We start from the raw sequence: 13,296 nt of genomic DNA, 5'->3' as shown, positions 1-13,296 counted from the left end.
TGCTTGATTTTTATAATTTAATTACATGCATTTAAAATTTTTTGGTGTGCAATTGTATTTTTTTTCCCCATTTACATTAGTTTTCATGTGTATGTAATGTATGTCTGTATGGATGTTTATGTACACACCCCCACACATCCCCACACACAAATGTTTGGATTTTTTTTGCTCTTCTTATTACATTCTATGTCAATTTATATAAACCCTTCTTGTCATCACAGATATTATTTCTTATAGCAGGCAATATATTAGATCACATTCATGTATCACAATTTATAATTATTCCTCAGTTGATGGACAGATGCTTTTGATTCACTGCTTTCACAAAAGATGTTGCTATAAATATTTTGGTGTATATGAGGATTCTCTTCTCAATGGTTTGCTTAGGGTATAAGACCAGTTAGAGAGGTTCTGGTTTAATAGTTATGAGTTTTAGTTATTTTATTTGCATGATTCCAAATTGTTTCCCAAAATAGCTGTACTATTTCACAGCTTCCCCAACAATGATTAGTGTACCTATAATTCCACAACACTGAATACTGCCATTTGGGGATCATTTTTGCTAGTTTTCAGAGAGCAAGGTGAAATCTCAGACACGGTTTCATTTGCATTTCTCTCTGTATTACTGACTTGGAGCATTCTTTCATGATGTTGCAAATATTTTGCAATTCTTCTTTTGAGAATTGTGTTTTCTTATCATTTGACCTGGGAAGGGGTATTACATGCATACATGCATGCATATTAAATAATAGGTAACATATGTACAGTAGCTACAGATGTATGTAGATGTGCATATATGTAGCGAGCTGTCGTCTCCAGAAGCTGCCGATCGCTCTCTGGGAAGAGATCTGCTGTGTCTACTCAAATCTCTCAGACAGATTATTCTTCTTGTAGTGAACCGTTGTCTCCAGGCAGTTGCTGTTAACTCTTGTCCAGAGAAGTGACTTCCCTTCCTGCAGAGAGCCCCGTCAGGCCTGATATAATGCAGAGACTTCTCCTCTTCCTGGAGTGTTGTCCTCCAGCCCTTGTAGTCCAGACTGCTCTCCAGGCCCAATGTTGCCTCTTTTATCCTCCCAGAGAATGGCTGTGGGATAATGCAAGGGCTTCTGGGAAGAACCACTTCAACCAATGAGCTTGCTCCTTCTAGGATTCCTAAGGTGTAAACTCCCTTTACAGGTCTGAGCCAGAGAACTATCAAGTCAACCTGAGTTCTCACCTTGTAATTGTCCAGACAACCTGAGTTCTCACCTAGTAATCCTAACACATATACATATATATATATATATATATATATATATATATATATATATATATATATATATATATATATATATATATATATATATATATATATATACACATGCAAACCCAGAAAAGAATGTCTTTATCTCTTTGATAAACTCTTTGCAGAGAAACTTTATGCAAAGTTTTTTCTAATTCAACCACTCTTCTACCTTTAACCTGTTATTTAATTCTCTTCCCTTTTTCTCCTTCAGCCAAGTTGATTTCCCCCTCCTCTCTTGTCCTTCAACTAGTTCTTGTTCATTACTTTAAAATTTCCATTTTTTGGGTGCCTTTAAAAAAAAAGATTCTCTCACTCTCTTCAATATTCATCCTGTTGAATGGGCCCAGATGAAAATTTCTCAGTCTTGAGATGGATTAGGTCAAGCCCTGGGAATTGTTGCTGGAAGTTGCAGGAAGGCACATGATCCCTATTCCCAGAGGGCTGTAGGGCAGGAAGGTCAGACTCTAGGTCTAAGCTTCAGGAAGTGACATGACCCACGGGAAGTAGACAGCATTGCGGACCATTAGTCAACAGTTTTTCAGTTCACCCAATGAAAAAACTTGGGTCTTTTGCTATTTCACCAAATTCACTACTTCCGACTTGCTGGGGGCCGAGAAGAAGGCCCCACCAGACCCGAGAGGCTCTGGGTCTGCTCCGTGACTGCACTCCGTCCGGCCTCTGCTGGCAAAGACCCAACAATACTTCCTCCCTGTATCTGAAGACGGCCCTGAGAAGTGGTTTGGGTAAGAGGGCCTACCCCCATCCCACGCCCTCCAGTCTGACTCATCCTCTCTATCATTACCTGACCTCTCCTTTCTCTAATTCACATTCACTCAATCAAAATTCCCAAGGCATTTGTGCTACCCCTTCCTCCTGGCAGCTTCTTGCCCTTCCTTGTGGAGCTCAGCCCAGGGAGTCCTCTTTTTCTATTCTGCATTATTCCCAGAACAAACCAAGTCAAGCGTCAGAGAGCACACTTTCCAGGGCAGACCTCTGTGCCGCCCAGCCCCTGACTATGCAGCCCATCATGAAGCTATCCCCCTTGCCCAATTTCTCCCCTTTCTATCTGTGCATTTCTGCTCCTCCAGGTGCCAGATGCCCCTCTCTGAAAACAGGTCAAATGGACTTTTCAAGCATCAAATCTCTCAGAGCAGATTCAGCACAAAGTCCTCAGGTCCCTTCATAGACCATTTCTCTTTACCCATAGACGTGTTCATTATTAGAATCTTTTCCCACCACCCAAAGAAAGGCTGCCTTCCTTTTCTCCCTTTTTAAATCTTTCCAAATTCTTCACCCACTCTCCCATAGGCTTCTCTCAGATTGAAAACCATGGGCATCACATTCCTCTTGTCGGTAGTCCTCAGTTTGATTTAAGCATATCATACTTTCCTCCCTATTCTCCTCTATTCCACGTCTATTTTGGATTTATGTTTTTAATATAAATTAAATTCTGTACAACATTCTTTTTAATAACTTTTTTTGTAATCGCTAACATCTATTGCTAATTAAAAATTATATCCATATTCTACGTGAAAAAATGCTTAGAGCAAAAGTCAATTATTATTATTTAGCTCTCTTGGCTATTATATAATATTATTATATGTAAATAATTTGAAAATTGATTAAAAGCAGGGAAACTTAAATGTAAAAGTTATTTTTGACTAAGATCTTGTTGAATGGAGTCATCAGAGGAATTATCTGACCCTGATCTTAAGGTAGAGCAAGTTGGTTTGAACCAGTTGGAGCCAGTCTTGTGATCTCTGAAAAGCCCTCCATTGCTACACCTGCATTCTACTGTTTTGCACTTATATCACCACTCCCTGAATCTCCCCCGCCCCCCCATGGACTGTCAGCCATTCTGCAAAACAACTTATATAACAGCTTTTCAAGGCTGTCCCTTACATGAAATGCCCTTCTGGTTGAAGTGTATGTAAACCCTACCTGACACTTCTTTTCCTCCTCCAATCTGAATTGCAAGTCCCTTAGCTCAGCTAAAGATCTTTGCTACTGCCACCTTTATAGTCTTTTATTTTGGGTTGACATTCTTATAGTCCTTTATGTTCCCAGTGATATCACATTGCTATAGAGCAATTTTGTCTCCCTTTTCCTTTTCTGCTTTGGTTTTGAAAAATGAGGTAACAGCTCTGAATTAAGAGGAAGAAAAGACAAACCACAAAGCTTTTCTCTACTTGGACAGCCTATGCAGAGAATATAATCAACCAACCAATCAACAGGTATTTATTAAGAATCTACACTGTATGAGAATTGGTGATAAGTAGTTGAAATATAAATTCTCTAATAAGCATACATATACAACAAGCATATATATATGTGTGTGTGTGTATATATATATATGTATATGTGTGTGTGTATATATGCTATGTACAGCATAAATACAAATATATAAAAATTAATTAAATAGAAGGTATTGTAAGAAGGAAAGCACTAGAAGATGAGGGATCAGGAAAAGCTTTAAGCAAAAAGATGGTGCTTGAAATCCATCTTCAAGTAAGAAAGGAACTTTAAGATGCAGAGATAAAGAGAAAAATGCATCTGAGACATGGGACACAGTTAGTGCAAAAGCAGAGAGATGGAAAATAGAGTAACATGTCCAAGACATAGAAAGACAGTCAGTTTTTAGGACTTAAGGCTTTGGGAATAAGAAATCCAACGGAGATGTAACAGTAGGTTTGTAAGGCTTTAAAATCTAAACAGATCGGTGATAAAGAGAATTGGGTCAAGGATAATGTGGAGATCTGACAGAATTAAAGTTTGGAAGAGGGGAGGGTTGAGAGAAAGACAATAAAATAATTACATATAGTTGTCATATCTCTAGGACATCCAGTTTGATCCAGAGTTAGGAAGCATAATGTGGATAATAAGACTGATGTACAAACATGTAAGATGAAAAAAAAAAAAAAAAACCAAGTAAAGAAAAAACCCAGTTATCAGGAAAACCTGAGAGGAGAGAGTACCACTTGTAGTTTAGATAGAGAAAGAGTGGTTTAGCTATTAATAAGTATAAAAGCCAGCCCTCAAGCCCCAAGTAAGGCAATAGATTAGAACAAAACTTCTGGGGAAAGGTTCTACATATGACTTGTAACTAAAAATCAAGTAGAGTTGATATAAGAAGTGAGAAAGGTAACCAACTAAACCCTATAGATTTATTTCCTTGAAGAACTACTTTCTAGAGTTAGAAATAGCTTTTATAAGTTAAAGTTAAAAATAGCAAATTCTGGACTGGAAGAGTTAGGAAACCTGGTTGTAATCTGAGCTAAGCTATAAACTAGTTATGTAAACCTGAACAAAATATTTTTCTGGACTTCAAGCTTCTCATCTGGAAAGTAAGTCGGATATACTACATCTTTGAATCTATGATCCAAAGGTACTATACTTTATCTTTGATTCTACAGTTCAATGACCAAAAGCAAAATTATCATTTCAAAATTAACCACTTCAAATAAGCCTAATGTTGTGCTATACTAAAACTTTATTGGGGAAAAGAAGAAAATAAGAAGAGGATGGTGAAGGGTCAACGGCAAAGGGACAAAGTTTATTGCATTGGGCCATATACGGTAAATTATTTATGTTAAATTTTAGCATGGGTTATACACTGTTGGCTATACAAAGTTAATTCTCTTTTTAAAAATCACGGCTGGATCAAACTCATACATAGATATATAAATTATTAGGTAGCAATATAATTAGCATATTCAATAAACCTTTATAAAGTCATTATAAAAATGAATGGGGGAAGGAAGAAAAAAAATAACCAAAATGCTAAACTCACCTCTTGGCCAGATTTTCCTGAGTTCTCTGAATGTAAAGACTCAATCTCTCCTTCAATCATGGCAGCTTCTAGGCATTCATGCAGATCTTTGAAACCGTTTACTTGAAGTGGGTACTGACCAAACATTTCTGTATTTTCAAATTTTTTACCTTGAGAAGAAAAGAAATTTAATTAAATTCATATTTCTACATTTGATCTCTCAGATTCTATATAATATATTCTATATAATATGTTATAATATACTGTTTAATGAATACTCCTTAAAAATAATTGTTTTATATATCACATGGTATCTAACGATTAATAGAAAAAAATTATCTAATATTAGATTACATCTTGTGAAAAACTGTTTTGTACCTTAAGTTTGTTCTAACATAAGAATACAGATAATATAAAAATCCAAAATCTAAGCACTTGGTATAGAAGACTGCATCCTGCTTCAACACTGTCAAAAATCCAAGGGCTAGGTCAAGTAGTACCTGATTTAGTATCTATTAGTACTTATGGTCTCCTCTTTGTCAATATGAAAATTGGTGACTCTTCAACCAAAGATGTTCTGTCCTCCTTAAGAACAAAAATAGTTACAAACTATAAGGTCAAAACAAATAGCAAATACCCAAAGAAACTCACAAAGAACAGCAGAGCAAGGCAAATCCAGATTATTTCTAGAGCTGAAAAAATATATATATTTTTTATTATGTCAGTTGCAGGTGTCCATATAATTAGCAATAGTTACTTATCTGGGAGCCAAGATGAGGGAGTAAAACCAGGAAGTAGCTCAAGCTCTCCTAATTTCTTGCAAATATCACATGAACCTCTGAACCTCTGAACAGAATCTGATGGAATGAAATCACTCTCCAAATTAAGACAACATAGTCTCACTGGAGTTCAGTGTCTGGGAAAATGAGTGGGAGGGTCTTAATCATATTAGATTGGCACCCAAGAGCCTCAGTCCTAGCTCAGTAAATAGTAGCAGAGCAGACCAGTAGGGCAGCCTCCTGTCCTAGAACAGAAGATAAATTGCTAGCCTGGGAACCATGCAACAATAGGCAAAAGGAGATCAGGGTATCCTCTGCTGTGAACAAGACACTAAACACAAGGAAGCCCCTGTGCTCAAAGATTCACAAGAAGCTTTAGACAGTGTTCCTTCTGGTCTAGAAGCAGAGCTCAAAGAAAGAAAGAATTTTGGCTATTGTGGTGACAGGGAAGACCAAAACACTAACTCAAAAGACAAAAAAATGCCCATATGTGAAACTTCAAAGGGGGATATGAATTGGTTTCAAACTCAGATAGAGCTTGTACAGAATTTTAAAAAGAGAGGAGGTAGAAGAAAAACTGGGAGAAAAAAATGAGAGGTATGCAAAAAAGAGTCAACAGTTTGGAAAAGGAATACAGTTCCTAAAAAACATAATTGGTCAAATGCAAAGAAAAAAAAACATCAAAGACATCAATTCCTTTAAAAAAATACAATTGGTCAACTGCAAAAAGAAAAAAATAAAAACCCACTGAAGAAAACATCTTTAAAAGTGAATTAACAGACTGAAAATGAGATATAGCAGCTTACTGAAGAAAACCATACATTAAAAACTACAACTGGGCAAATGGAAGCTAATGACTCATGAGATACTAAAAATTAAACAAACATGAACAAGAATGAAAAAATAGAAGCAAATATAAAATATCTTATTGAGAAAACAACTGACCTGGAAAATAGATCTAGGAGAGACAATTTAAAAATTATTGGACTACTGGAAAGCCATGATCAGAAAAAGAGCCTGGACAACATTCTTCAAGAAATCATCAAGGAAAACTAATCAGATTTAGAGGGGAAAATAGTCACTGAAAGAATCAGTCAATCAATCACTTCCTCACACGCCATCAATGAATTCTCTAAGAAAAACTCTCCAGGATTTATAAGTGAATTCTATAAAATATGTAAAGAACAATTAATTTCAATACTGTAAAAGTATTTTAAAAATTGGCAAAGAAAGAATTCTGCAAAATTCCTTGTATGGCAAAAATATCATACAGATACCTAAACCAGGAAGATCAAAACTAAAAGAATATTATAGATCAATCTCCTAATGAACATTGATGTAAAAATTTTAAATAAAATTTACCAAGAGATTACATCAACTTATCATTAATACATTATGAGCAACTGAGATTTATACTAGGAATACAGGGCTGGAAAAGTATTATGAAAACAATCAGTATAATTAAGAATTTCAATAATAAAATTAACAGGAATCATATGATAATGTCAATAAATGCACAAAAAGCTTTTGACAAAATACAGCAGCCATTACTATTAAAAACACTAGAGAATATAAGAATAAATGGAGTTTTCCTTAAAATGATAAATAGCACCTATCTAAAACCATTGGCAAGCATTATATGTAATATGGAGAAGCTAAAAGCATTCCCAATAAGCTTAGGGATGAAATAAGGGCACTCATTATCACCACTAATATTCAGTATTGTACTACAAGGCTTATCCAGTGGTCCTCAAACTTTTTAAATAGGGGGGCTAGTTCACTGTCCCTCAGACTGTTAGAGGGCCGGACTATAGTAAAAACAAAACCTCACATTCTGTCTCCTCCCCTCAGCCCATTTCCCATAACCCAGGGGGGCGCATAAACGTCCTCAGTGGGCCACATCAGGCCCGTGGGCTGTAGTTTGAGAATCCCTGGCTTTAGCAATAAAAAAAGAAAAAGAAAATGAAGAAATTAGAATAGACAAGGAAAAAAATCAAATTATCACTCTTTGCAGATAATATGATGGCATACTTAAGAAAATCCTACAGAATCAACTAAAAAACTACTTGAAACCATTCACAAATTTAGCAAAATCACAAGATATAAAATAAATCACACACAGCATTTCTATATATTATCAATTAAGTCCTGCAAACAAGAGAAAGAAAGAGAAATTTCATTTTAAAATAACTAGACAAAATAAAATATTTGGGAGTCTACCTAACAAGACAAAAATCAGGAACTATATGAACACAATTACAAAACATTTTTCACACAAATAAAATCAGATCTTAACAATTGGAAAAATATCAATTACTCATGGGTAGCCCGAACTAACATAAGAAAAATGACAATTCTGCATAAATAGTCTACTTATTCAATGCCACACTAATCAACTACCAAAAAAAATCATATTATAGAGCTAGAAAACAATAATATTTGGAAATTTATTTGGAAAAAAAAAAAAGGTCAAGAATATCAAGAGAATTAATGTAAAAAAAAAAAATCCAGGACAGTGGCCTAACAGTATCAGACCAAAAACTTTACTATAAAGCTTCAGTCATCAAAATCATCTGAGACTGGCTAAGAAACTGAGTGGTAGATCAATGGAATAGGTTAGGAACATAAGACATGATAATCAATGATTATAGTTGTACAGAGCTGCAGATAGTAGGGGAACTCTGGGTAAGGCATAAGTCTCTCCTGCCTTCCTCACTCTTCCACTAAAACCAAGGCTGGTCCTGAGATCCTGCAGAGAGCTAGTCCGGAAGGTATATTTTGGCAGCCCAATATGGGGGCTCTAGAAAACACAATATATTTTGGATACCGAACAGGGACATCCAGAAGGACACTACAATAGTAATGTATGGGTTGGCAAACTCTAAGATTCCACCTTGTGGGATAAAAATTCAATATTTGACAAAATTTGCTGGGATAACTGGAAAAAAGCATTTCAGAAAGTAGCCATAGACCAACATCTATGTCTATGATTTAGATATAAAGGGTGGTATTATAAGCAAATTAGAAGATCAGGGGGTAGTTTACCTATCAGATCTTTGTAGAAGGGAGGGACCAAAGAAGAACTAAACTATATTTTTAATGATTGTAAAATTGAAATTGAAAAGATTTTGCACAAATAAAACTAACAAAAGCAAAATTAGAACAAAAGCGGAAAGCTGTAAACAATTTTCATATCCAGTGTTCATGATAAAGGCCTTACTTTTCAACTATATAGAGAACTGAGTCAAATTTATAATTCCCCAATCAATAAAGGGCCAAAGGATATAAACAAAGATTTCTCAGATTAAGAAATTAAAGCCATCTATAGTCACATGAAAAAAATGTTCTAATGCATTATTGGTTAGAGAAATGGAAATTAAAACAACTTTGAGGTACTACCTCACAATTATCAGATGGGATAAGAGAACAGGAAAAAGTAATGAAAAAAATTTTGGGGAATGTGGGAAAATTGGAATACTGATGCATTACTGGTAGAATTACAAACTGATCTAACCATTCTGGAGAGCAATTTGAAACTATGCTCATAGTGTCATAAAACTATGTATATCCTTTGATCCAGCAGTGCCACATGATTTCAAAGAAATCATGAAAGAGGAAAAAGGACCTACATGTGCAAAAATATTTTAAGAACCTCTTTTTATAGTGACAAGGAATTGGAAAATGAGTGGATGTCTATTAACTGGGGAATAGGTGAATAAGTTATGGTTAGTATATGAAAGTAATGCTATATTATTGTTCTATTAAAAAAAATGAACAGGTTGCTTTAGATTAACATGACGATGCTGAGTGAAGCAAGCAAAACCACCAAATCACTGTACACTGCAACAGGAAGATTGTATGATTACTACCTATGACAGATTTCTCAGTAATTCAGTGATCCAAGACAAATCTAATTTTTTTTTAAAGCTTGACTTCAAAAACAAAAACATTACAACATAGTATTTCTATCAAAAAAAACCAAAACAAAAACCTATTCAGTATGATCAATTTGGTTTTAATACCAGGAAAAGAAGGATGATTCAAAATTTGGAAAACAGTAAGGCTAAAAACATGGAAAATAATCAATGCAGAAGAAGACTTTTAATTAAGTAATACTCATTTATGCTAAAAATATTATAAAACATAGGTGGAAAAGGACATTTAATGAAAACCATACAGTACCAATTTAAATCAAAACCTAGCATCTGTAATGGGGAAACACTAGAAGCAAACCCAACAATACAGGAATGAAAATAAGCCTACCTCTTTTCACCATGTTATTTGAGATAGTATTAGAAATACTAATAACAGAAATAATGGTACACATTATTTACATAATTATATAACAGAAATAACAAAACACACAACTGAAACCATGAGACAATTGAGAATATGATAAACAGAGGAAAATGAAGACCATGTATAGTACAGAAAAAGCAATACCCAAGAACCAATAATAGAAAGAGAAGTCCCACTGAAAACAACTACAAAATATTTAAGATAAGAGATCATCTATTCAATATACCTAAGTAGAAAAAAAAATCAAATGTACTTTATATAAAAATGACAACTAAAATGATGTTCAATACTGACATAATAAAGTCAATAAAAGAAAATTTGTAGATTTCATGCTATAACAATAAGATTTTAAAAGGCATACTTTTAGAGATACAAATAAAAAGATTAAATTAGAGATGTGAATAAAATAAAAAGATGAACAAAAGATTGAAATACTAAAATAACTAATTTTATAAGGATTAAAAAGGGAAAAATGATTAGACCTCAAACTATATTATAAAAATAATTATCACTAGTGGGCAAGATTTAAAAATCATGAAAGCTATTGAATGTTAAAATGGAATAAATTAGACAAGGAAGATTTGGATTCAGTTAAACTTAATAAAGCAAATGTTTGATAAAATCCAAAACATAAATTGTCCAGGAATGAGTTCTCTATAAGAAGTGGGAGAAAAATTAAAAGTAGTCTTTAGACCAAGATTTATATACCACACCAATTTAAAATTAATGTATGGTAGGAATGTTAAGATTATATAATAAAATAATTTGTACAGAATTAGTTCAGACATCTTTTCATAGGTATGCTTAGAGACAACTAAGGAAGGGATAGAGAATTACAAAAGATAAAATAGAAAAATTTAAATGCTAAATTTAAAATATTTTGCCAACAAAAACATTAATGTATCTAGGACAGAAATTCTTAACACAGGGGGTGAAGTTCATGAACTTAAAGAAATATATATGTTCTGAAAGTTGTATTTCAATATAATTAGTTTTCTTTTGCAAAATTATTTATTTTGTGCACTTCAAACCATTATTCTGAGCTGAAATGTGTTGGTTTCAAGTGGTTGCCAAAGGAATCAATGATTGAAAAAAAAAATTCCCAATCTAGGGTAAGAAAATAGGGAAAAATATTTCTATCAAATAACTAGATTTAGTTCTGATATTCAAGACTGATAAAAATAACCAAAAAAATGTTCTGTAATGTCTGGACTAGCTCCTCCCTGGAGGGCCTAAGGATCAGTCAGAGTCAGGATTACTCCAAGTTCTTGGTCTTTAGAGGGAGAAGTGAAAGAGGCAGACAAGCTGCCACACAGCTTGCCAAAGATGTATCCTGGATTCTGGAGTTCGGAGTCTCCAGCCTCTCTTCTCCTCGTCCTGCCACCAACTGACTCTGACTACTCTTCTCCAGATAATCCTTGCCTATGATTATCTCACTACTAAAACATTCAGTAAGCATCAAGGGTGAGTAGAGTCTGTTCTTATTCAAGCATACCTTTTCGGAGTTTCAGCCTTCTACACTATTCCTTAAGAAATAAATTTCCAATGACATGAATTAATTGTTCAAAAAAGAATGACAAATTATTTTAAAAATATGAATAATCTCATTAATGACAGAAATGAAAATCAAATTGTTATGAGATTTCACCTCACATCTAACAAACTGGCATAGATAATCAACATTAGGAAATCAGTGCCAGAATGTGAAGAAATGTGATTGACTTTTGAATAGCAAAAATAGCTTTTGATAAAAACAATAGGGAATTGTGTGGAGAAAGTAAAATGTTCATATATCCTTTGACACAAATAATATACTGAGAGACATACAGTCTAAAGATGTAAATTACAAAAGGAAAAAAAAAGCGCCCTACATAAACAAAGTAATTATGATGATCACTTTTTGTCATAACAAAGAACCGAAAACAAAGTACATGGCTGTTGAATAAGGAATGGTTAAACAATTTGGAGTACATAAATGTAAGAATGAAATATTATTCTGCTGAAAAGATGAATATAGGATAAACATACAAGAGTATGAAGAACATAGGAAAGTGCAAAATAATTACATGAACAGAAATAAAGTAAAATAATAAAAAAGAAAAAAAACACATATAAACTACCTACAATAATGCAAATGAAAAACCCAGTAACAATTCTAAAAAGTTAAAATGATCAACCTTAGACCTAGTGTAAAAATATAAAAAGGCCATTTTCCCTATATTTCTTTGGACATTTAGAGACATGAATCTGGAATACTGTACAGAACATCAGACTTTTTTGATATTTTAAACATGCTAAACAATTCCTCAGCTAAACATCTGTTTTATTCCTTGGTATTAGTGATGGCTCTCTAGAAATGAGGTATGTTAGAAAATGTAAGTAATGAAAAACACATCAATTAAATTTATTTCTAAAAGAATATATATGTGTACATAATATTTATCCTCTCTGTGATATATATCTGCATGATATATTACAATTATATAATACATGCATCATATTTTATATAACATATGTCAGGTATATGGTATATATTTTATGTCATGTAATATAGTATATATTTTATATGTATATAATAAATACAAAATAAATACAGAATAAATACAAAATAAATAGAAAGACAGTATAATAGAACAGTTTAGGTGGTTTAAAAAATTAGTATAGAAGCTAATATGTAAATGGAAGAGAGAGAGAGAGAAAGAGAGAGAGAGAGAGAGAGAGAGAGAGAGAGAGTGTTATTTCAGATATAGTAGACAGCCAATGTAAAGGCACAGAGCTGAGTAGATGAGATGTCATAGATGAAAAAGAGGGGGAAAAAGCCAGATTAAATAGCACTTAAAGTTAAAGAAGGACAGTAAAGTAGAATGAGGCTATAAAGAGAGATGGGGGATTGGGTTGTGAAGATCCTTAAGAATAAAACAGAATTTTTTATATTTTATCCATGAACTAATTTAGCACCCACTAAAGATTACTGAATATGTAATTGATATAGATTAGTGTTTAAGCAAAATCCCATTAACAACTATATGGAAGATAGACTCCAAAAGAGTAACAAAAAGACTAATTAAGTGATCACTGCAACATTTTAAGCAAGAGATTGTTAAGGAGTTTTAAGGAGTCCTCTGAATTTGTCTTTTCACTTGTCATGTTTCAGAAACACAACA

At 33.5% G+C, this 13,296-nt stretch overlaps 1 protein-coding gene across 11 annotated transcripts in view; it reads right to left on the bottom strand.

Annotated features, from left to right (window-relative positions):
• The window catches only part of USP25 (ubiquitin specific peptidase 25), a 191,640-nt gene that overhangs the window by 75,731 nt on the left and 102,613 nt on the right, over nucleotides 1–13,296 (bottom strand). For all 11 annotated transcript variants that reach the window (XM_074300458.1, XM_074300453.1, XM_074300456.1 and 8 more), the window contains one exon: nucleotides 5,076–5,224. In XM_074300458.1, the coding sequence (XP_074156559.1) occupies nucleotides 5,076–5,224 (149 nt within the window). The remainder of the gene's footprint in view (nucleotides 1–5,075; nucleotides 5,225–13,296) is intronic.

This window comes from Sminthopsis crassicaudata, chromosome 3 (genome assembly GCF_048593235.1).
Source record: "Sminthopsis crassicaudata isolate SCR6 chromosome 3, ASM4859323v1, whole genome shotgun sequence".
NCBI classification, from domain to species: Eukaryota; Metazoa; Chordata; class Mammalia; order Dasyuromorphia; family Dasyuridae; genus Sminthopsis; species Sminthopsis crassicaudata.
This window is presented reverse-complemented; position numbering and strand designations above follow the sequence as displayed.